Raw genomic sequence first — 26,330 nt, forward strand, 5'->3', positions numbered from 1 at the left:
ACCTTAATACTTTATTATTCTCTTGTAGTATTCGAAACCTTTTTACTATCATGTTTTCATTCGAACCCATGATGACGAGCCATTCGATTATGAACTAATCGTTATCGTGGAATTCTAACGGATTTATTTATGGAGTTTAGTAGTTGATTGCTTTAATTTTTCAGTGTGTGATGAATTATTGATTTCCTAGTATGGTTGTGCTTAATCTTCTTGGATGTGTAGCTAACATCTAAGTTGTTTGTTAATCTCTATTGAACGCAAAAATGGATATAGGGATTTAGAACTTGCCATGCTAGCATAGGTTTATGGATGTTTTAACATGCATGATTCGTAATGTAATTTTAACCATCCTACGCTGCCCTATATAATCTCACTAGATAACTTACTCTTAAACCGTTATGTTTTCAAATCTTATAGACATATAGGGTCTAAGCATAATTGGTGCCTCCCCGCTTCTATCTTAATTGTGGATGCTGAGTAGTAGGGTACACGTATATTGAAAGATAGTGTGTACTAATTTTGTGTTGTCTGATTAGTTATCATAACCATCACATACTATGATTAAAGCCATAAACTCTAAATAAAGTATTTAATGAAGTTAGAATCCCATGTTTTATTTCATATAAGTAACTTGCTTTTTAATCTCTTAGTTAATTGTTGAGTGGCATTTATGACACTTTATTATGCTCCGTAAAGCTTTGAATTGGTGTATTTGTACTCAAGTTGTTGGTGTTTTAACGTGTTTTCTAGTGTTTTTGCATTTTCAGGCATTCTCCTGGTAATCAGGTGAATTAGCATTGTTTTGGTGCTAAATTGGTGTTAGGAAGGTGTTAGAATAAAAGCTCATAGAAGACCAGCTCAAATTGGCAAGGAAAAATGAAGAAGTTAGAATTTTTATTCAGAAGGTCAGCGCGCCTGCGCTGTGCAGCGCGCGCCCGCGCCCGCGCCCAAAGTCTGGAAGCTCAGCGCGCCCGCATTGTTGAAGCGCGCGCCCGCGCCAGGTCAAGAAAGAAATCCTGATTCTATTGGGCTTTTAATCCAGAAGACTTCTATTCTGCATGGGGCTACTATATATAATTAAATAAGCTCGTTTTTTATAATAAGAGATATACGAGAGCACAAGGAGAAGACGGCAAGAGACCTATAGCACAATTCAACAAAGGCGAAGACGATCTGGTTTATTCTTATGAATCTTTGTTTTGAGTTGTAATCTTGGATGCTCGTTTCTTGTTTTGTTGAACTTATACTCTTTTTTCGTACTTTGTTTATTATTCATTTATAAAGACTACGTTTATTATACCATACTTTCATTGGAACCCACGTTGATGATGAGTCCGATCATGGGCTAATCGTTACCGTGGGGTTCTAGCGGATTTATATATGGATTTCTTTAGTAGATTTATTTCGATGCCTTAGTGTGTGGTGATTGTATGATAACCTAGTATTGGTTGTGCTAATTCGTCTTACTAGCGTCGCGAACTTATAAGATAGTATGTTAATTCTTAATGAAGCGAAAGTGAATTTAAGGGTTTAGAACTTACCATGCTAGCATAGGTTCATGTATTTGTTATGCATGATACGTAGGTAATTTTAACCATCTTACTTGCCCTATGTAATCATGATAGATAACTTGTGCATTAAACCGTTATGTTGTCAAATTCTATAGATATATAGGGTCTCAATATAATTGGTGTCTATTCAACTTTTATCTCTTTTGTGGATGTCTGGTAGTATGGTATTCGTACAACGAAAGTTGGCGTTTATCAGTTTCATGTTATCTAATTAGTGTCATCACCATTGCATGCTAAGGTTAAGAATGAAAAGGCTATTGAATGAAGTATCTAATGAAGTTAGAATCCCATGTTTGTCATATATATTAATTCAACCAATCTAATTATCTTAGTTATAATTGGTAGCTTAAGTTTAGTTAAACAATCTCAATTTGTTAATTGTCTTAACACTGGATAATAATCATACCATTGTTGCATAGGTGCATATTCTTAAATTAACCAAAGAGTCTCTGTGGGAACGAATTTGATCTTAATCTTATATTACTTGCGAACGCGTATACTTGCCAATGATTTGCTAAATCGTATTGGACAAATTGCCAATGCTTTGCTAAATCGTTAACCTGGTACACTTCCTAGTGACACTGAAGTGCCAGGAAAGAGGGAAGTTAAGGAGCAGGTGAAGGCAATCACTTTGAGGTCTGGGAAGGTTGCGAATCCCGAACAAACTCAAGTTTTGAATGAAGAAGCTGGGGCTGAAGAGGAAGTAGAGTATCAGGAAGTAGAAGTGGAACTAAGGAAGACTATTATTGAGCATATTCTGCCTGAGGGTAATACAGGGGAGAAACAGATCTATCCTGCACCGCCTTTTCCTAAGCGGCTGCAGAAGAAAAAGCTCGATAAGCAATTTGAGAAGTTTTTGGAGGTGTTCAAGAAACTTCATATTAACATACCTTTCCCTGAGGCTCTTGAGCAGATGCCTAGTTACACAAAGTTTATGAAAGGTATTCTCTCTCGGAAAGTGAAGCTAGATGATTTAGACACTGTTGCTCTCACGGAGGAATGCAGTGTTGTGCTGCAACAGAATTTGCCTCCGAAGCTTAAAGATCCTGAAAGCTTCACTATTCCGTATACTATTGGAAAAGTGTCTTTTGACAGATGCTTATGTGACTTGGGAGCTAGCATTAATCTGATGCCCTTTTCAATCTTCAAGAAGTTGAACTTGCCTGATCTAAAGCCTACTTATATGACTTTGCAGTTTGCCGATCGTTCTATTACATATCTGTGAGGTATTGTGGAGGATGTCTTGGTCAAGGTTGATAAACTCATCTTCCCTGCTAATTTCGTAATTCTGGATTTCGAGGAGGATAAGAAGATTCCCATAATCTTGGGGAGACCTTTCTTGGCAATCGGTCGTATATTGATAGATGTGCAGAAGGGTGAGCTTACAATGCGAGTGTTGGATCAGGATATAACTTTTAAAATGTTCAATGCTATGAAATTTCCTACGGAAAATGAGGAGTGCTTAAAGGTGGAGTTAGCCGATTCTGTGATGACATAGGAACTTGATCAATTATTAAGGTCTGATGCCTTAGAGAAGGCCTTATTGGGGAATTCCGATAGTGAAGATGACGAAGGTGCAGAGAAATGCCTTTTGAATCTCTTGGAATGGAGGAATTGAATCAAGCTCCTAAATGCCTCAAGCCATCTATTGAGAAAGCTCCTATTCTTGAGCTGAAACCACTACCTGAACATTTAAGGTATGCTTTTTTAGGTGATGCATCTACCTTGACTGTTATTATTGCATCTGACCTATTAGATAGTGATGAGGAAAAACTCTTGAGGATTCTAAGAGAGTTCAAATCGGCAATTGGGTGGACCATAGCAGATATTAAGGGAATCAGCCCTTCTTATTGCATGCATAAAATTCTGCTAAAGGAATATAGCAAGCCTACGGTTGAGCAGGAAAGAAGACTTAATCCAATCATGAAGGAAGTAGTGAAGAAAGAAATTCTTAAGTGGCTGGATGCAGGGATTATTTATCCCATTTTTGACAGTTTTTGGGTGAGTCCAGTTCAGTGTGTACCGAAGAAAGGAGATATCACAGTTGTTGCTAATGAGAAAAATGAGCTCATTCCTACTCGAACAGTCACGGGGTGGAGAGTTTGTATGGACTACAGGAAGCTGAACAAGGCCACTAGGAAGGATCACTTCCATCTGCCTTTCATTGACCAGATGTTCGGCAGGTTGTCTGGTCACGAGTACTACTGTCTTCTAGATGGTTATTCGAGTTATAATCAGAATTGTATCACTCCAGAGGACTACGAGAAGACTACCTTCACTTGTCCATTTGGTACTTTTGCCTTCAGATGAGTTTTTTTTAGTTTGTGTGGTGCACCAGCCATATTTCAGAGATGTATGATGGCCATCTTTTCCGATATGATTGGCCAGAATGTGGAAGTGTTCATGGAAGACTTTTCTGTATTTGGAGATTCTTTTGATGAATGCTTGCAGAATCTTGGAAATGTTCTTAAGAGGTGTGTTGAGACCAATTTGGTTCTCAATTGGGAGAAATGTCACTTTATGGTGCGATAGGGCATTATTCTTGGGCCAAGGTTTCTAGTAAAGGTCTTGAGGTGGACAAAGCCAAGGTGGGGGTCATCGAAAATCTTCCTTCACCAATTTCTGTTAAGGGAATTCACAGTTTTCTTGGTCATGCGGGATTCTATAGGCGTTTCATCAAGGACTTCTCTAAGTTTTCAAATCCATTGTGTAGTTTTCTAGAGAAAGATGTCCCTTTCAAGTTTGATAACGAGTGTCTTTCCGCTTTTGAGACATTGAAGAAGAGTTTAATCACGGGGCCTACCATAACTGCACCTGACTGGAATGAACCTTTTGAGATGATGTGCGATGCAAATGACTATGCAGTTGGAGCAGTTCTTGGGCAGAGAAAGAACAATGTATTTCATGTGGTCTACTACGCTAGTAAGACCTTGAATGGTGCTCAAATGAATTATACTACTACGGAGAAGGAACTTTTGGCTATTGTCTATGGTTTTGAGAAATTTCGATCTTATTTACTTGGGACTAAAGTGACAGTTCTCACTGATCACGCTGCAATTCGATATCTCGTCTCAAAGAAGGACTCGAAGCTTAGATTGATTAGATGGGTTCTTTTGCTTCAGGAATTTGAGTTAGAGATCAAGGACAGAATGGGGATTGAAAATCAAGTCGCTGATCATCTCTCGCATTTAGAAAACCCTAATGTTACTACACTGGACAAGACATTGATAAATGAGTCTTCTCCCGATGAGCAGCTGTTTGGAGTGCAAGAGGAAGAACCGTGGTTTTCAGACATTGTAAACTACCTTGTGAGTAATATCATGCCTCCGGACTTATCACATGCTCAAAGGAAGAAGTTTCTACATTAAGTGAAATGGTATATATGGGATGAGCCATTTCTTTTTCGTCAAGGAGGTGACCAAATTATCAGGAGATGTATTCCTTACAGCGAAACGGGGGGAATCTTGCGAGATTGCCACTTAACGGCTTATAGAGGACACTATGGAAGAGAAAAGACAGGAGCTCGTATTCACAATATCAGTTTATTGTGAAATGTGATCGATGTCAATGTATGGGTAATATGTCCAAGAGGGATGAGATGCCTCTTAACGTGCTTCTCGAGTTTGAAGTCTCCGATGTTTGGGGAATTGACTTCATGGGGCCATTTTCTCATCTTATAACAATCAGTATATCTTGTTGGTGGTTGATTATGTTTCGAAATGGGTTGAAGTTAAGGCGTTGCCAATGAACGATGCTAAGGTGGTGCTTAGTTTTCTTCATAAGCAGATATTCACAAGGTTTGGAAATCCGAGAGTCATAATCAGTGATGAGGGGTCGCATTTTCGCAATCGCAAGTTCACTTCTATGATGCAAAGGTATAATGTGAATCATCGCATTGCTACGGCTTATCATCCTCAGACAAATGGTCAAGCTGAGGTGTCTAACAGAATGATCAAGCCCGTTCTAGAGAAGGTTGTGTGTCCATCAAGGAAAGATTGGTCTTTGAAGCTTGATGAAGTTGTTTGGGCATATAGAACAACATACAAGACTCCATTGGGAATGTCGCCTTTTCAGTTGGTTTATGGTAAGGGTGTCATTTTCCAGTGGATCTCGAGGATAAGGCATATTGGGCTTTGAAAAAGTTGAATCTGGACTTGGATGCAGCTGGAAAGAAGAGGGTGCTTCAATTAAATGAACTCGACGAGTTTCAACTTCAAGCTTATGAAAACAACAAAATATATAAGGAGAAAGTCAAGAGGTGGCACGATAGGGGTCTAGTGCTCAAATCATTTGTGCCGGGACAACAAGTTCTTTTGTTTAACTCTCGTCTCCGTCTTTTTCTTGGAAAGTTGAAGTCAAGGTGATCAGGGCCCTTCATAATCAAAACTGTGTTTCCACATGGAGTTCTGGAAATTTTGAGAATGATCCGGGCCAATCATTCAAGGTTAATGGTCAGAGGTCGAAGCATTACTATAGAGACATGGTAAACCGTGAGGTGGTTAGTGTTGTTTTATTATCCGTTTGATCTCGCATTCCTACGTCAAGCTAACGACGTAAAATAAGCGCTTCTTGGGAGGCAACCCAAGTTTGTTGTACATTAGTAGGTAGAGGAAGCGAGAAAAAAGGAGAAAAACATAAAAAAATCAGAAAAATAAAAAATTCAGGGCCAACATCAAAAGTCAGGCACGCCCGCACTGATCTAGTGCGCGGCCGCGCTTTTTTCCAGAAACTAGGTGCGCCCACACTGATCTAGCGCGTGGCCACGCAGATTTGGCAGAAGATGAGTGCGCCCGCACTGTGTTAGCACGCATCCGCGCCGCGGTCCCGACTCAGAAAAATAAAAATAGCAGTTTATGAAGAGAAAATCGGGATTTTTACTACAAAATCAATTTCCACCCGAATTTACTCTTCCACATCCCAAATTTTCCTCTCCAAATCAAACCCATTATTCCCATGATTACCATAATCAATTTCCACTTCTGTTCCATATCTAACTCTCTTCTCACCACCTATAAATACATACACTTATACAGAAACTTCTCCACCACTTCACAAATTCTCAAACACAATTCTCTCTCAAACACTTATCTTTTATTCTCTCTTATTCAATCCCAATGGCACCTAAAAGACAGAGAACTCAAGTTAGCAGCACCACCACCAATTCTTCGAGTGCAGGTGGTGTGAGGCCGAGATTTTCTACTCCCGAGGCTGAAGCGGAGTACACGAGACTTCTCTCAAAGCCTATAGCAAAAGAGTGAGGTTTTCTGCCATCAGAGAAGGATGGTAAGTTGTTGGAGATGATTCTTGAGATGGGCTGGGTTCCTTTTTGCGAGGCTCCCGCTGTTGTGCCCATGAGTGTTGTTCGAGAGTTCTATGCTAATGCAAAGGCGAAGAAGAATGGTTTCACTGTGGTTAGGGGGATGACTATGGAGTATAGTGCTGATGCGATACGGAGGGTGATTGAGCAGCCCACGAGGAAGCCCGGTCAGGACACTTGGAATGATAAGACTCCAGAAGACTTCAACTTGGATCTGATCGTTGCTACACTGTGTGTGCCTGAGACTCACTGAAAGTTCAAGAGGGGCACAACTGATTACTCTACGTTCCCGGCTTCGTGCATGAATAGGTTTGCACGTGCATGGAACTCTTTTATCTGTGCTAACATCATGCCATCCTCACATGTGCATAAGATTACGGTGAAGCGTGCTCGTTTGTTGTGGGGTATTCTTCAGGGCGATTATATTGATTTGGGGATGGTTATATATCAGGGGATTTTGAGATTTTTGCGAGGAGGTACTACGGGTTCTATACCCTATGTGTCCATTGTGACGAAGCTATGCATGGCAGTTGGTGTTCACTGGTCCTCACATGAGCAACTGCAGCTTCTCAGTGCTCCTATCGACAGTTCGACGCTGTTGAGCATGGTTGAGCGGTATGGCGGCAACAAACACTTTCTCTATGGATCGTCTCCACGCTCGATAATCACCAGAACCTTGAAGCTTCGTGATATTAATGAAGTTCGGTCCATCACTAGGATGAAGAAATAACGGATTTTGCATATCTGTAACCGAGAATCTGCTTCCAGGCGCTATATCTGTGATCACCAGAATTTGTGAAATATCACTCAATTCGTGATTCGATCAACAATCGTTTGTTGATTACACAATCTTTAAACTTTCATGAACTATGACACAGATCTGTTTTGTGAAAGCTTTTGATCTCAAGAACAATCAATTACGGCTCTGATACAATAAAGAAATGCAATGCGATTGATTGTTCAATCAACAAGTTTCTATTTAGATCTCAGAATCATCAAGTTGCTCATAATGAAGACATACTTGAACTTATATAGAAAAAGCTAGCAAGAACTGTAACAAACTTTCCAATAAACTATTACATTGAAATATCTTGACTACCCTTAGTTACAAATATAAAATGTCTACATTTCCCTTGACAGTTAACAACCTCTTCTCTTTACAGAGCATACTGGGATGGAAGTCTATCTGACTTCCTGATCTTCTCCAATGCCATTTGTTCACTAGCATTGAACTTTTCAAATTTCATAGTGATTGGTAAAACTGGAGCAGTGACCATTCAAGTTGCTGGTGTACTGAAAGATCATATATACTCATCGTTCTTCCAACTATTATTATAATTCCGGAGTCTATTATTATCGCTGGACTAGTTAGCACAAAGTTTTAAGGCTCCACAAAGGATGAATAGATATCAAGGCTTATCAAAATTAGCAAGTGTAGGATATATGTTGCACTCTTTATATTACCCCGAACAGCTTGTAACGTATTTCATAGGTATTCTGGATGTAACGTACCGTCAATCAGTATTTTGGACATTTGTCCCAAAATGATGTCGGTATTTTAATTTTTCACCATTCGAAAAATATCCAATTTTATAAGACTTTTACAGAAACTCCCCTTCGATGAGTTTAGAGATTAATTTTTTTATTATCCCATAAATTCACCTACGTAAATACACGATATTATTCTTACTCTGGATAATTCTTCTTCATGATTCACCGTCAAGTTTCTTGTAAACTGCTTCAGATTATAATTCTCCCATCGTTCAGGCTAGGTAGTTGTTTATTAATCATGTCGTGAAATTCTTCCACCAACCTTAATAGCAACTAGTCTGTTTGATAATTAGTTAATCTTTCTCGAAGTGATTTTCTCGAGTAGACATCCCGTTTCTTTGTAGCGTACCAGTTAAACTCCGAAAGGCGCATGATTTTTGTCAAAAGGCCTGTCATTTATTGTTTAAATAAAATAAAATTTAAAACATAATTATCATATTAATATCGAGTGAAATTAAATATAAAATCAAAATTAGTTAATATTAACAACATAATATCATCATAATACTAATTTATATTAGTAACTTTTTAGATATTTAAAAATATGTAAATACTCAGAATTATAATCATTATATCTAGTTATTGCTAATTTAAAAATAATTAATAAAAGATAAAAGAAATACTAGCAGAAAAGAATGTCAAATCATGAAAAGATATGTGTGACTAATTTATGTCAAAACATCCTGACATGACATGTCGTTATAAGAGTAAAGATCATATTCTTATTATTATTTGTAAAACTATTATTTTTCAAAACTTTAATTTTTGTAAAAAAATATTTTTTTCTGTTATTCGATGCAATATCGACGTATTTCTTTAATTTTATGCAATTAGATGTAATTATGAATGCAACCAAAACTAGTTTCCCCCGAAATCAACTTTCAATATAATTAGTTGCAAATTTGATCGATTTTGATTTTACTGTAATTTTACAAATATTAATTTTTATAAAATAGTTAGAAAAAGTAGTATTTTTAGATAATTTATCTTAAAATAAGGAGCAATAATATTATTTCGACAGTTCTTTTATTTTTTAGAGCATTTAAGTTGCATATCATTCTGGTCTATATATCATATTCCAATATAAAATATTAGTATATTATAAATAGAGAAATATTATTTTCGAAACCATTTATTTATTTACATAGCAAAATAATGTGTAATTATCAAATTACCTATGTCTTGACTTTTTCAAGAATTGTTTGTTGTATATGCGGGGAGTAGTTTGATCTTCTAGGCTTTCCTTGCTATAAAACTAAGAAACTAGCAAAATAATATTTTCATACAAATAACTCATGAAAAAATAACATTTCCCAAAACAAAACGTAAAAAAATAAAGAGGGCCCACAATATATTAAAGACAAGTACACAGTCGCCCCCCGTAGCTAATTCTGCAAGTGCACAGAGCATTTCTCTCCCCCGATCCACCGAAACAAAATTAGGGTTTGGAAATGGCATTAACAAGAAGCAGCAGCAAGAATAGCAAGAAAAGCAGCAGCAAGAAGAGGTATGGTATTGAATTACTACCCGAAGAACTCATGCTCAAAATATTTGTCTTACTGCCAGTAATAACCCTCCGTCGCTGCAAATCAGTTTGCAAATCCTGGCTATCTCTTATACTAAACCCGCAATTCATCGAAACTCACTTGATTGAATCCCAGAAAAGACAGCCCATGTCGATACTCAAAATTACAAAAGAGCACTTCTACATTGATACTGATCATAAAACATCAAGTCAACTCCAATTACCGGAACATTTCGTTGTCGATACTCAAAGTTTCTTAGCTTGTTTGTGTGGCGAATCCCGAATGTGATATAATTTATTTGTGGAATCCGATGACTAGGCAATTCAAGATACTACCTACTCCTCCCAAAGATCCGAGTAGATTTTGTTATTTTATGCTAGGGTTTGGTTATGATGCTTTTTGTAATGATTACAAGGTTGTTAGGATTGTTTTGAACACTTGGCCCTCTTGTCGTTGTTTCCTTAAGATACCTGATTTTGAGTATTCGCTGCATGTGTGGATGTATTCTGCGAATGAGGACCCTTGGAAAGAGATTGAGGTTCCTAAGACACTAATGTGTTTCAACTTTTATCGATCTCCAGTTGTGAGTGTTTTTCTTCGGGAAAGCCCGGGGGTATTGTATTTCCAAGGCTTTTATGAATTACTAGCATTTGATTTTCATGATGAAGTGTTTAGAGTGTATCCCTATCACATACCTGGGAAATCTCCCATATATGAGCAAAATGAACCGAGGATGTCAAATCTTTTGAATTTTGAAGGTTCTCTTGCTATGATATATGACGAATCCATTGATGATGCTGAATCATTGTATAGTCTTTGGACACTGGATGTGGATTGTGGCAACGCATCTTGGAGTAAACAGTTCAATCTTGACAATAGTTTGAAGAATGATTGTGTAGCTCTATATTTGGGTGATGGAATGTTTCTTGTTGTCAAACGTAATCATCACGGTTTTGGCATTACTTATTATTACTACAACCAAAAACTTGCCAAGAAGTTTCTTCCAAAACCTGGCAGTAGAAATCTTTACGAAGTTGTCAAGTACAACGAGAGCCTTGTTTCACTCAAAGGAGTTGAACAACTAAAGTAAAGCAGTGATTGCAGATAGCATATTGAAAAAACAAAGCACAATGTTGGTCATCAGCTTTCAATTTCAGTTACCATGTATTGTAGTGCTTTCTTTTCAATTGCAGATAGTTATGAAAAAAATAAATTACAAGACCATACATGTACATGGGGTTGTTTAATTTTTTTTTTTTAATTTGCATCTTTTATTTACAGTGTGTATGGTTTCTAGCTAATATGAATTCTAGTTAAAATTTTGGTCTTCTGGAATTAGTTCATTTTTTCTTGAAATTGTTTGGGGTAAACTAATGAAAGATCGTTAACCTGTATGTGCTTGTGTGTGTGTGTATCACATAGATTTGTGTGACATATTTGGAATATTTTTAAAAACATGTTTGGGATATTTTGAACCTAACCATTGCACTATTACCTATTATATGATTAATCTTTCAAAATGAGTTAATGTTTAGATAAATGAAGTTTACTGGATTAGTTAGATTCGTTTTGTTAAGAATTCGGTCATTGATATTTTAATGGAATATTTCTTATTAGTTGATTTAATGAACTTTTTCTCTATATAGAATTAGGTTAAAGAAACCGTGCAATTATTAGGAACATTTTTAGGTGCAGTTGCAAAAAGATGCCAGAGGGCTGAGGCAATGCTGCAAATGTGGCGTTAAAAGTTGGCTCCATAGTAAAAAGTTTCTGGTCTTTTCTCAACAGCCGTCTGCAAGACGTGCAATGCAAGGGCATCTCATCTCTGCTGCTTCCACAACTGGGATGTTGTTCAAGTAGGGTGTTTTAGAAACAAAAGAACAAAAATTGCGGTTGAAGAAGGTAATTCAGCATAGCTTACTATACACATCTATAAACAGTGCAGAACTGTCTTTAGGAGGTAATTCAGCATAGCTTACTATACACATCTATAAACAGTGCAGAACTGTCTTTAGGATTTGTTTCTAGTAATGCACACAGGCCCTTCGGATGTTTCCTTGCAAATTTTAAATTATATTTGAGAGTGTTCAATATATTCTTGGTTATGTCAATACATGCCTTTGATTGATATTGATTTTTTTTTATGTGTAAAACCAAACAGATCCATGTGGTAGGTTTACATATATAGCATGATACACTATTGTGCAATGAATTTAAAAGAGTAAGTCCCATAAAGGCCTTGAGGTGCGAGAAAATAACTGGCACAGTTGACATAACACTTGTTACTAGATAAAACTACTTGATTTACTATACTTGAAGATCAGCAGAAAATTTATTGTTTTACAGGTTAGGTTTTGTGATTTGATTTATCTGTACAACTTGTTGGCAGTGTTTAATATTAAGGGTTAAATATCAAAGTGGTCACTGAAGTCACGGTCATATATCACTTTCTTGATTATAGTTATCGGCGTCTCTAATGCATCACTCTAGTAGCGAGTAATGACGTACCCGTTAATTTTTAACTGTTGACCAGACGGGAATTTTTTGACCGTGACGTGTATACTTTATTTGTTTAAATAGACAATAACAGAGAATTAGGTGGCAAGTGACTAGATAAATATTGATTTTCTATTTATATAAACACAAGTAGTAAACCCATATGTAACAACACATCTAACCACCATATATAACAGATACATACACAAACGTATATCAGCACCAAGGTTGTGTTCAATGTTGCATCAGTAGTGGAGAAGAGTATATCAAGGAAGGAATGGGTAGTGGTGCAGATGGGGGACATTTCCTGGTTGCCAGGGTTCTGGACTTAAGATTTCTATACTAAGCTTAAGAAATTTATAATTCTTTCCTCTCAAGAGTTTTGAACTAAGCTTAAATTTTTTTTTACTCTTCACCAGTTCACTCTTACCTCTATTTTCACTCATCTATATCTCCCTGGCCGAACGTGAAACAACAAAGACAGGCAGTTCACTGTAACTCACAATGCCCATCGTTTTCAACCTGAGTAGAGGTCACCAACTCAGAGGGCCCACCGTTGAGCAGCAACAGAAACGTGCAAGTACCAATATTATACCCACCAATATTACCTATATCATGTGGTAAGACTGAAATCGAGCCCTCAACCTTATGAGATATGGGCACAGAAAATGTTGTAGGAACAACGACAACTGCATCACTATATTTCTAAATAACATATATTTCTGCAATTTAAAGTTTTAACACCTTAAAATAGTAGGCTTTATCTCTAGGTTACACTTTTCTATCAGTCTCTGTAACTAATTTTTGGAGGGAAAGTCTGTTTGAGTGAGTTGACAGCGGGCTCGGATGACAACTAGCTCTCTTGTGTACACATGGATTTTCTGCTGGCACACTTGTGCACATGTCCGCCTTTGTTGACACACTCAGAAGTCAGACCTCTCAGTATTCTCAACAATTATTATGATAAAATCTTAAGATTATATCCCTAGAAGTGCTGTGAATTCTCCTTGCTGCTTTGGTTATCTGTAAGTTAGCATGGTTGAATACTTAAACTGCTGACATGAAGACCCGAACATTCAGTGATGTGGCTTATATAAACATACAGACATACTGTATATATGATAGATACATACCATACCTTAGCTGGATGTACATGTTGAATTAATATTATCTTTTTAATTCTATTCAGAAGAGTCAACTATGCCACCTAACTTTCCGTTAGGTCAACAGTTAACATTTAACAGCTTTGTCATTATTGGCTACTAAAGTGGTGCATTAGAGACCCCGATAACTATAATCAAGAAATTGATATATGGCCGTCACTTCGGTGACCACTTTGATATTTAACCCTTAATATTAATGATGTGTGTGTGTATTGTTTTTGAAGTTGTTGGCCCGCCTTTTTTATGATGATACATGTAATGTGAAAGTGCATTTAGTAGTTTTTTTATCTGATTTAAATCATACTACATTACGCTGGAAGATAGGTTTTGTTTGGCTGTTGATTTGTACAATTTTGGTTGTAGAAATGGATTAATTTGTGGTATTTCTTCTAGGAATGAAACTGAGGCTCGGTGTGTCATTTGATTGATTATGTTAGGGAGCTAAAAAATGTTTAGGAGAATTGAAATATAAATATGTGAAGGGACTTCAAGGTGTAAGAAAAGGATGCTAGTGACATGGAGATAGGAGTGAAGAAGATGACAATTGTGGATGATATGGAGTTGGAAATTAGAGTGACAATTGGGTGATGGAATGTTTCTTGTTGTCAAACGTTATCATCACGGTTTTGGCATTAATTATTATTACTACAACAAAAAACTTGCCAAGAAGTTTCTTCCGGAACCTGGCAGTAGAAATCTTTACGAAGTTGTCAAGTACAACGAGAGCCTTGTTTCACTCAAAGGGTTTGAACAACTAAAGTAAAGCAGTGATTGTAGATAGCATATTGAAAAAACAAAGCACAATGTTGGTCATCAGCTTTTCAATTTCAGTTATCATGTATTGTAGTGCTTTCTTTTCTATTGCAGATAGTAGCATATGAAAAAACAAATTACAATGTTGTTATCACACAAGACCATACATATACATAGGGTTGTGTACTTTTTTTTATTTTGATTTCCATCTTTAATGTCCAGTATGTATGTTTTTCTAGCTAATATGAATTTTAGTTAAAATTTTGGTCTTCTGGTTTTTATTTCATTTTTTCTTGAAATTGTTTGGTGTAAACTAATGAAAGATTGTTAACCTGTATGTGCCTGTGTGTGTGTATCATAGATTTGTTTGACATATTTGGAATATTTGTAAAGACATGTTTTGTATATTTTGAACCTAACCATTGCACTCTTACCTCCTATATGATTAATCTGTCAAAATGAGTTAATGTTTGGATGAATAAAGTTTACTGGATTATTTGTTAGATTCGTATCTTAAGAGTCCGGTCATTGGTATTTTATATGGAATATGTCTTGGTTGATTTAATGAACTTTTTCTCTCTATAGAATTAGGTTTTTGGTGGGAGAAGGATAGTGATTTTTTTTAACTTTACATAGTTAAAGTATGATTTCTGGCATCGTTTGGTTATACTGCATATTTATCTCCCTACTAAGTGTGCTTGTATTTAGATTCAGGAGTGAAGTTTAAAGAATCTGTGCAATTATTAGGAACATTTTTGTGTGCAGTTGCAAAAAGATGCCAGAGGGCTGAGGCAATGCTGCAAATGTGGCGGTAAAAGTTGGCTCCATAGTAAAAAATTTATGGTTATTTCTCAACAGCCGTGCAAAACGTGCAATGCAAGGGCATCTCATATCTGTTGCTGCCACAAATGGAATGTTGTTCAAGTAGGGTGTTTTAGAAACAAAAGAAAAAAGGTTGGAAGAAGGTAATTCAGCATAGCTTACTATACACATCTATGAACACTGCAAAACCGTCTTTGGGATTTTTTTCTAGTAATGCACACAGGCCCTTCAGATGTTTCCTTGCAAATTTTAAATTATTTTTAAATATGTTCAATATATTCTTGGTTTTTTCAATACATGCCTTTGATTGATATTGATTATTTTTATGTGTAAAACCAAACAGATCCATGTGGTTGGTTTACATTACATGATACACTATTTTGCATTGAATTTAAAAGAGTAGGTCCAATAAAGGCCTTCAGCTGCGAAAAAATAACTGGCAACATTCACATAACTTGTTACTATATAAAACTACTTTAATTTACTATACTTGAAGATCGGCAGAAAATCTATTGTTATACAGGTTAGTTTTTGTGATTTGATTTATCTGTACAACTTGTTGCAGTGTTTAATATTTATGATGTGTGTGTGTGTGTTTTTGAAGTTGTTGGATCGTTTTTAAATGATGATACATGTAATGTGAAAGTGCATTAAGTAGTTTTTTTATCTGATTCAAATCATAGTACATTATACTGGAATATAGGTTTTGTTTGGCTGTTGATGCGTACAATTTTGTTTGTAGAAATGGATTAATTTGTGGTATTTCTTCTAGGAATGAGGCTGAGGCTCGGTTTGTCATTTGATTGATTATGTTAGGGAGCTAAAAATATTTAGGAGAGTTGAAATATAAATATGTGAAGGGAATTGGAGGTGTAAGAAAAGGATGCTAGAGACATGGAAATAGGAGTGAAGAAGATGACAATTGTGGGTGATATGGAGTTGGAAATTAGAGTGATTTAAGTTGTAGATGATTGAATAAAGGGGAATTACGATAAGAATGAAAATTATGCTTAAAATGAAAACAAAATTATCCTAATGTCTAATGGGAATTTGGTTTAAAGCCATTTGGGAGTTGGCTTAAGCATCAGAAGCTGTAATTTCGTGTTTTTTGTGTAGTTGAAGTTAGCGTCACCAAGTAGACTTTAAGACAATTGCAGTGTGTGTTATCTATTTGTTTTATTACTTTACAATTAGTATGTACACGTACCATGTTTTCTTTAGGTTATAGTATTGGGTTCTAGCCTCTAGGTGTTTGGTTGGTTCTTGCCTAGACATTAATGATCTGAAATTATAAACAGAAGGGGGTAATTCAATTATGATACATTCACATGATTCTAAGATTCTTAACAAATGTTGCGATGATGGACAGAGCTCATTTATTTTTTAAATAATTATGAATTTCCTTCCAACTCTTGATAATATTATATCTTTGCAGAAATGGAATAATATCAGATGCCAAGAGTGTTGTATTGCATCTATAGTCGATTTAATATATCCCCCTAAATCACATCCGTGAGTCTTTGGTAATTATTCATAATAGAGTGGTGAGAATTGAGATATTGACATTAATGCCTCAATGTGACTATAATTTTTTTATATAAATTAAAATAGTTTTTGGCTGCTCCTACAAAAATTTGATGATTATCCTCAAATGATAATTTTGCACTCGAAATCTATGAATTACAAAAAGTAGTCTACTAGTCTGCATTCTGCTCTCATTTTCGTTTATTTTCATGCAAGCGGTGTAGGTCTTGGTTACAAAAGTGTAGTGCATTGACATTGTTATATTGGTTAAAAAGGCCTATTCTAGAAAATCATGTATCCTAATTCTTAAGAATATAGATCATCCTATAGCTTGGTATGGTATACATGCATATCTCTTGCAAATATATGCAGTCATCAGATTTGGAAAAAAGGAAGTGCAAGACTGGCTGAAAAAATGTACATTGTAGAGGAATGCTTAATGCAGAATTATCATCGGTAAACTCTTGGCTCAATTAACTTCTTAATTTTTTTTCCCGCATATTTACTCTTATGGTTTCTTACAACCTTGAGTTTGGATCTAGCAAATCAGTGTAATACTTGAAGTTCGTGCAAATGATGTTACAAATGTAATTATTAAACATGGCATTTCTTATATTCATTGTCATTTGCTCATTGCTTGCACTATTAGCTTTACAATTTATTTATTTTATTCTTCCCGTTATTATTACTGTGACTGCCCAATTATTTTGTTCATAGGGCACTCACTTCTTTCTCGTCAAAACTTCAATCATGACCTGAAACATTAGAAATATATGGGATTTTCTGGAGCAGTGGCATTCTTTCTCATTCGTGTTATTATGGTAGTGCTCTCTACTAGAGTTTGTTGAAGGCACTTTAACATGGGTTTTTCTTATAGCCAGCTAGCAGCTACTATGATTGATCTCTGTTTTAATCAACAACAGGATATATACCTGTATACTTTTGTATATTAATAAATCTGAATGTAAACTGATCCTCAGTGTTTTAATTTCATTTTGTGCTTTTATCACTTGCTCTAAGTTCTTAGTATGTGCAAGTGTAGGCATTGCTCTATGGGGAATTTTCCAAACACACAATGGATGATAAAACAAATTGAGTATGGTCTTTAGGGATGTATTACGTATTGCTTGTTGAGTAACCAGCTCATCTAAAACCTTAAGGTGTTAGAGCAAAGCCCCAATAGGATCATATATTTAACACTCTCCCTCACTCGAAAGCTAGCCTAAGCTCTGATACCATGTCAAGAAATCAGTTACTCTAAAATCTCAAGGTGTTAGAGAATGGCCCTTTTCAAGATCTAATATTATTCTAACATCGCATGTGCATTTTTTTTCTGAGAGGTGAAGCATCTAGATTTTCAGTTTAGCTTTGTGTTTCCTTGGTACTCTAAAAGTAATATCGGGTCTGTAATGACTTCAAAATGTTTATCCTACTTTTCGTATCTCTGGTTAAAATGACATTTAAAATATAAAAAACAAATTATGTCTGAGAATAGTTAAAACTGTGTTATGATTGTACTAAAAGCCTGTTCTTTGTGATGATTCTGTTACATTCTTATAATTTTTCAATTGGACATGGTAGATACGCAACATATGTGATCCTGCTAAATGCCTTTTTTGCTTCAAGTCTTTGGTAAGCACTAGAGCAATCTTGTAGATTGTGCAATCTGTATCAATTAAAAAACAAAGTAAAGAAAAAATCATAAGAATTGGGTTGCCTATATCTATGAATATACAATAATGATGTATTTGACGAATCATAGACCATAATATTCTATGCTTCATTATAAGGGACTCTTCTTAATATTGCTTTAAATTTACTGCTGATATGTAGATTTTTTTGGACGATAATAATTATGTACTGCTGTTTCTTGTATGATTTCATTTCCTTGTAGTTCTTGCTATCATTTATACTATTGCTCTAATCTTTTTACTCCACATGGTTGTAGTTTGCTTATATAGCTTTGGGTACAGTATGGAGTTCTTTGTTCCAGTTTAAATGCACATGCCGTCATGTAGATTTTACCTGTTCGAGTTACATTCCTTACTATATATAGTGAAGATTTTCTTACATGCAATTCTGTATTTTTCAGTGCCAGTTGCGACGCTGGTCATGGCCGTTCTATGCGGCACTGACAAGTTAAGATGGGATGTTTCTTGAATATGTCACTGGTCAGTCTTGAAATTGTTTCCTCATATGGGGAACTCCATTTTAATGTAATTGGTACAGCTTACCAAGTCACAGGTGTATTTCTAGAAGCTATGAAGCTAGTCTTAATTCAGGTCCTTGTCTAAAAGAAAGGCTCGACTCTCATTCATATCAGAAACTTATATTACATCGCTCCCTGCAGGTTTCAATTAAATGCTTCTTCAATTTTTATTTTTATATGTATTTTTACTGTGTGAACTACTTGTGCACCAGCTGCTGAAAGTTCAGAATGAACATATTAATTTTTATACACAAATGCCCGTGCTCCATTATTGTTGTGCCTAGATTATTGTATCATACTCTGCGACGGGGTAATATTTTTTGCCTTCAGACTTTACTCCTCAACAACCTTGATAAACTTGTGCTTGGGTCGTTTGGGGTTCGTGATTTGATTTTTGTACTAACACTTGAAGGCAAAGTTGGCGAGCTTGTCACTTTGTTAATGGTGACTTCTCTCCATGGCACCAACTTGTCTACTATGCATCTTTCTACTTCCAGTATGCCTCCTGAGCTCAATAATGGAGTTCCCATGATGTTGAGCGTGTTTGTCGCATATATAATACCATCATTTATCACAAAGGAGATTCAGTTATTTGGCAAAGCCAATAATCTCAGGGAATTCTCAAAGCACAACACCGATTTGAGCAAAATGAAAACTATAATGAACTTATTGATGTACGCTGACAGGGGTGAACTACTTGCCCGTGCCTTTGTTTTTCACCGGGTATGTGGTATTGCAATGCTGACTATATTGAAATAGAACTAATAGGTGCAAGAACCCATTATTAGAGGTCATCAGTATATAAAGTTCAAATGTAAAGCTGCTTTTTTGTGCTTTGGCCAGTCAGTTGTGTTGCGTATTCTTATTTGTATCATCCTTATAGCTTTTGTCTTTTTCTTGCAGAACCTAGAGGATGCTTTTGACTCTTCAAAAGGATTACAAGATCCCCTTTCCTTTTTCTTGTACTCCATTCCTAAATAGCAGTCGCATTATTGATTGGTCTCATCTTCTTCAAGATTCTTGTGTGATGCTTCTTTTCTATTGACTATCATCACCTAGGAGATGAGTCTTGGGCAAACAGGCATCTGAACCTTAACATTTTTTACAAAGAGCCGTCATTGATTCAGCTGTGTGGAATTTTCGACATGCTGGTAAGGGACGTAGATTTTAATTTGGTATCAGGAACTTAATTTTTGATCTAATTAGGATTGCTATGAATTATAGGCTATACAATATATGTAATAAACCCTGTTCCACTCCAATCCTCATCAAATTAATAAGATGCTTTTTTAGCTGAAATCTCTATACCTGCTTTGTTATAATGAAATTAATTATAACTTGTGGTCTCAGGCTTTGTTTGTGTTAAGGGAATGCTAGATTAATTTACCAAATGCTCTTATCTTGTACTAAAATTTCACCATTTGGTCCATCGACTAGATTAGTATCTGTTCTCATACCAAACTGTTGCATACGAGTTTTGGTCAACAATCGATTCTTGAGTGCAAGCCGAAGAGTGAAAGAGCAAATTTTCTCGTCTTATACTAAAATTTCTCCTTTTGATCCGTAGACTAAATTGATCACTTTCCACCTTATTTGTATGAGATATTGATGCCAACGAGAGGATTAGAAGTGATGGGAAACAGTCCATAATATTTTTTGGAGGGATTAACATATATAAGGTGCAGATAATCATAGTATTATAATCCTTGTTAGAAACCTAGCTTTGCAATTGTTTAGTGTTTCTATAATTATAAGATTATATCTAGAAAAGCAAATTACTCATTCACATATCAATCCGCATATCATGAAAAGTTATTCTTGTTGGTACAGGCATGTCTAAAATTGACCAAACATGCATGTGTCTGTGAGTGCAACTTTATAGCTGAAATGGCATTGCTCTAACAGAAGCAGTCTACAAGTAACAAGTAGCAACTTTGTTCTTATCTGAAATTATTGCATTTGAATTTATTGGTTATATTTAATCTCTTCTCAATGCTAAGAATTTTGAGGAACTCATTTTTGGTGATACTTTCTGGTTTCAGACCAGGCTAGGTCTTACAGTATGCACTAAGTTCACCGAGGCAAACACCTTGATGGTAATTGGATCTGCTAGATTTAGTTATTATTTTCAGAACTTTATTAATATGAACATCCAAACTGCTTATGTTGATCCGAGTAAGGTGCCTTTTTGCTTGATTTACTTTTCAGAAGCTCTCTCTGAAATTAAACTCAACTGACAATCCTCAGTCCTGGCTGCTGCTTTGACAATTTGTGCTCCTTGTTACAGAAGCGCACAAGAACTAGCATGTCCGAGCAGGTGGTTTCTAGAAAGCTCCTATCCGTGGTACATGCCATCAAGAAAGTAAGAGTGCTAACGCTTGTTTATGTAATTACAATATGTAATTACAATTCCTCAACTCCCCAACATTAATTATCTCATCGTTACAATCATTTTCCTTCAGAAAATTGGTTGAAATAACTGAATGTTCACGTAAAGAAACTCGACTATACAATCTCTTCAGAGCTTCTTTTTTACAATAAATGGATGGATAACATTAAAAATATCATTCAACAGCTGCAATGAAGGCTTGCACCAGAAACAGAATCCATTATGTCTTTTAAAAAAACACGATTTAGGGATTCTTTTTCTGAATAATTCACGAACATTAGCCAAAATGTTGGGAAAGATATGTTCAACACTTTCAGTAAAAACAACGATATCATAGCGTGTTTATTGAAAATAACGGGTGATCAATATGAATATACGATCTTTCCAATTTTAATTCACTAATATCTTCAGTGTCACAAACTTTTGTCACGTTACCAAATCATCGTTCTAAGTGCCTGTTTGGGTAATATTAATATATAAGTAATTTATGAGTAAATTAATAGTTATTTAAGTGTTTGGATAAACTTAATTATAAGTCGGAAATTTTTTTTATTCAAACTAAAATAAATATTTTTTGAATGTAACTATCGTAATTTGTTAATTTGGATTTTAGGTTATCATTTAAAACAACTATCTTAAAACTGAAGGTAATAAAAATGCAAAAATTAATATTGATCAACAAATGGCAGGGTTGAGTATTGAAGATGAGGAGAACGAAAGCTTTGTTTTTGATGATGACTTTAAAGAGGATGTTAACAGATTTGAACTTTGTCTGGTAGGAAGAGTAGTAACGGAGAAGAACATCAATATAAGAGCAATGAAATCCAAATTTGCATATGTATGGAGACCAGTGATGGGAGAATCAGTATCAAAGATATTGCTGAGGATGTGTTCTTGTTTCAGTCTTTTAGAAAGGAGGATATGCAGTGGGTGCTAAACGGCGGTCCCTGGTCTTTCGATAATGCAATGGTTGCTCTAGAAACGGTGGCGATGGAAGAAGACCCAGCTATGGTAAAAACTTGGTATTTGAACATTTGGATTCAACTTCATTACCTACCAATGGGGTATACGATGGAGACAATTGGTAGACAGCTTTGGCAATTTCTTTGGAGAGTTCGTTCAATATGATGACAAAAATAATGCTATCTAGAGGGGCTGCATGAGAATTGGAATCAGACTAGATGTTCGAAAGCCTATCAAGCGTAAGAAAAAAATAACAAAGAAAGATGGATCATAGTTTATTGTAACGTGCAAATATGAACGTCTAGGTGAGTTCTGTTTCTCTTGTGGATTGGTCACACACACAGACAGGTTCTGCAGAAATACTATAATTAAGGAAGAGGCGAGAAAGAATGGGAAAGCTGGCTAAGAGCTACACCGCGCAGCGAGGCGGGGCAGAATCAGAGCAGGTGGATCAGAAAGGAAGACGATGACACGTGGGAGGATAGGATCGGATGAAACAGTATCAACCAGCATAATTCGGGGGGAAACTTTTCAAAAAAGGGAAAGGGATAATTGAGGAGAGTGATTGTAGGGAGTTGGTTACGCAGAAGGCAAAGATAGATGTCAGTAAAACAAACTTTTTAATTCCAGCTATAATTCAGGGATTTAATACAACGTCGAATGTGTTGTATGGATTAAATGAAGATAAAAGTGATGGACTACAATTAGAAGAGCGTAAAGGATGGAGGAGTGAATTGGAAGTGGTCCAAACGGGTCATGTAAGGAAACAAAAAGGTGGGGGTCTGCAGACGGAACAAAATAAACAAGGCTCTGTTATTTCTGTATGGGATTTAGCAACACTCACAATGATTCTGTTAGGCTGGAACTGTCGAGGTTTGGGCCAATCTCGTACAGTTCATGTGCTCAAGGAGATGTCAAAATCTCATAAGCCCGGTATTTTATTTTTATCTGAAACTCTGGTAGAAGGAAATAAAATCAAAACTCTAGCTTCAAAGCTAGGTTTTACTAATTTTTTCTCAGTAGACAGACAAGCTAGGGGAGGAGGATTAGCAGTTTTCTGGAAACGTAATGTGTTGTGTACATCCACACCCGCAAAGTTTGTTATCTGGTTTCAAAAATGCTATTGAGGATTGCTCTTTAGCGGAAATTGATCTAAAAGGAGGTTGTTCACTTGGAAGAAAAGTAAAGGTACGACAGATTGGGTTCGAGAGAGGTTAGACAGCGCATTTTCCACTGATTCATGGTGGCATATGTTCCCGTTATGTACGCTTACAGTGTTTCATGCTGTGGCTTCTGATCATGAGCCTATTAAACTAGAGCTGATTAATACTATGGTGTCAAAGAAGCAATTTCAGTTCAAGTTTGAAAATACTTGGTTAAAGGAGGAAAGTTTTCATGCAGATGTTGCAAAGTTCTGGAAAAATCTCCCTGCTGTCCATTTATTACCAAAACTCATTTCTGTTTCGAACTATATAGCGAAGTGGGGTCGAACTTTCTTTCATAAGTTCAGGGATAAAGTCATTAAACAAAAGGAAATAATTGATCAGCTCAAAGATAGAGAAGATGATGACGGCATTCAAATGTATTTTGATGAGAAGGAAAAATTGAGTGAGTTACTGTTGCGCAAGGAGCTCTATTGGAAACAACGGGCCAAGACCTTTTGGCTTGAAGAGGGAGATTCCAATTCCAAATTTTTTCATGCATCAGCCTCGAGTAGGAAAAAATCTAATCTCAATACAGCTCCGAAAGCAGATGATGGGACGATGGTGACTAATCATGAGCAACTTTGCATTATGTTAAAGAACTATTATAGCAACATTTTTTCTACAACTGATACTAACCGAATGGATATTCCTGAATATAACAATGAAGTTGTTATCACAAGTGATCAGAATGAGATGTTAACAGCTGAATTAGACTTCGAGGAGTTCACTGAGGCAGTAAAGTACATGCATCCAGATGAGGCTAGTGGACCAGACGGTTTAAACTCGACTTTTTCCAGCACTTTTGGAAGCTAAGCGGAGAAGAAGTCTTTCAAAGCTGCAAAGAATGGTTACTTAAATGCAAATTTCCAGCTACAGTAAATGACACTACGTTGGTGTTAATTCAGAAGATGAGTGCGCCCGCACTGTGTTAGCACGCATCCGCGCCGCGGTCCCGACTCAGAAAAATAAAAATAGCAGTTTATGAAGAGAAAATCGGGATTTTTACTACAAAATCAATTTCCACCCGAATTTACTCTTCCACATCCCAAATTTTCCTCTCCAAATCAAACCCATTATTCCCATGATTACCATAATCAATTTCCACTTCTGTTCCATATCTAACTCTCTTCTCACCACCTATAAATACATACACTTATACAGAAACTTCTCCACCACTTCACAAATTCTCAAACACAATTCTCTCTCAAACACTTATCTTTTATTCTCTCTTATTCAATCCCAATGGCACCTAAAAGACAGAGAACTCAAGTTAGCAGCACCACCACCAATTCTTCGAGTGCAGGTGGTGTGAGGCCGAGATTTTCTACTCCCGAGGCTGAAGCGGAGTACACGAGACTTCTCTCAAAGCCTATAGCAAAAGAGTGAGGTTTTCTGCCATCAGAGAAGGATGGTAAGTTGTTGGAGATGATTCTTGAGATGGGCTGGGTTCCTTTTTGCGAGGCTCCCGCTGTTGTGCCCATGAGTGTTGTTCGAGAGTTCTATGCTAATGCAAAGGCGAAGAAGAATGGTTTCACTGTGGTTAGGGGGATGACTATGGAGTATAGTGCTGATGCGATACGGAGGGTGATTGAGCAGCCCACGAGGAAGCCCGGTCAGGACACTTGGAATGATAAGACTCCAGAAGACTTCAACTTGGATCTGATCGTTGCTACACTGTGTGTGCCTGAGACTCACTGAAAGTTCAAGAGGGGCACAACTGATTACTCTACGTTCCCGGCTTCGTGCATGAATAGGTTTGCACGTGCATGGAACTCTTTTATCTGTGCTAACATCATGCCATCCTCACATGTGCATAAGATTACGGTGAAGCGTGCTCGTTTGTTGTGGGGTATTCTTCAGGGCGATTATATTGATTTGGGGATGGTTATATATCAGGGGATTTTGAGATTTTTGCGAGGAGGTACTACGGGTTCTATACCCTATGTGTCCATTGTGACGAAGCTATGCATGGCAGTTGGTGTTCACTGGTCCTCACATGAGCAACTGCAGCTTCTCAGTGCTCCTATCGACAGTTCGACGCTGTTGAGCATGGTTGAGCGGTATGGCGGCAACAAACACTTTCTCTATGGATCGTCTCCACGCTCGATAATCACCAGAACCTTGAAGCTTCGTGATATTAATGAAGTTCGGTCCATCACTAGGATGAAGAAATAACGGATTTTGCATATCTGTAACCGAGAATCTGCTTCCAGGCGCTATATCTGTGATCACCAGAATTTGTGAAATATCACTCAATTCGTGATTCGATCAACAATCGTTTGTTGATTACACAATCTTTAAACTTTCATGAACTATGACACAGATCTGTTTTGTGAAAGCTTTTGATCTCAAGAACAATCAATTACGGCTCTGATACAATAAAGAAATGCAATGCGATTGATTGTTCAATCAACAAGTTTCTATTTAGATCTCAGAATCATCAAGTTGCTCATAATGAAGACATACTTGAACTTATATAGAAAAAGCTAGCAAGAACTGTAACAAACTTTCCAATAAACTATTACATTGAAATATCTTGACTACCCTTAGTTACAAATATAAAATGTCTACATTTCCCTTGACAGTTAACAACCTCTTCTCTTTACAGAGCATACTGGGATGGAAGTCTATCTGACTTCCTGATCTTCTCCAATGCCATTTGTTCACTAGCATTGAACTTTTCAAATTTCATAGTGATTGGTAAAACTGGAGCAGTGACCATTCAAGTTGCTGGTGTACTGAAAGATCATATATACTCATCGTTCTTCCAACTATTATTATAATTCCGGAGTCTATTATTATCGCTGGACTAGTTAGCACAAAGTTTTAAGGCTCCACAAA

At 36.4% G+C, this 26,330-nt stretch overlaps 1 protein-coding gene and 1 long non-coding RNA gene across 3 annotated transcripts; both read left to right on the forward strand.

The window, feature by feature from the left end:
- The first annotated feature begins 10,275 nt into the window (after window positions 1-10,275).
- Window positions 10,276-11,055, forward strand: LOC141661159 (uncharacterized). Its single transcript, XM_074468142.1, has one exon. It carries the CDS (start codon window positions 10,276-10,278, stop codon window positions 11,053-11,055), a length of 780 nt encoding a protein of 259 aa, XP_074324243.1.
- An 8,744-nt stretch (window positions 11,056-19,799) lies between these two features.
- Window positions 19,800-25,785, forward strand: LOC141662017 (uncharacterized). 2 transcript variants are annotated; one of them, XR_012550212.1, is made up of 5 exons: window positions 19,800-20,083; window positions 20,763-20,857; window positions 20,975-21,028; window positions 21,141-21,294; window positions 22,011-25,785. It is a non-coding gene; the product is annotated as an uncharacterized LOC141662017 (long non-coding RNA). The 2 variants fall into 2 exon arrangements; XR_012550213.1 differs by having other exon boundaries at window positions 22,101-25,785.
- The last annotated feature ends 545 nt before the right edge of the window (window positions 25,786-26,330 follow it).

The sequence above is a fragment of the Apium graveolens genome, chromosome 5, assembly GCF_009905375.1.
Source record: "Apium graveolens cultivar Ventura chromosome 5, ASM990537v1, whole genome shotgun sequence".
In the NCBI taxonomy this organism is placed as follows: domain Eukaryota; kingdom Viridiplantae; phylum Streptophyta; class Magnoliopsida; order Apiales; family Apiaceae; genus Apium; species Apium graveolens.

Coding starts and splice junctions, on each gene's coding strand:
- LOC141661159 (XM_074468142.1), top strand. CDS start 10,276: ATGACTAGGCAATTCAAGATACTACCTACTCCTCCCAAAGATCCGAGT.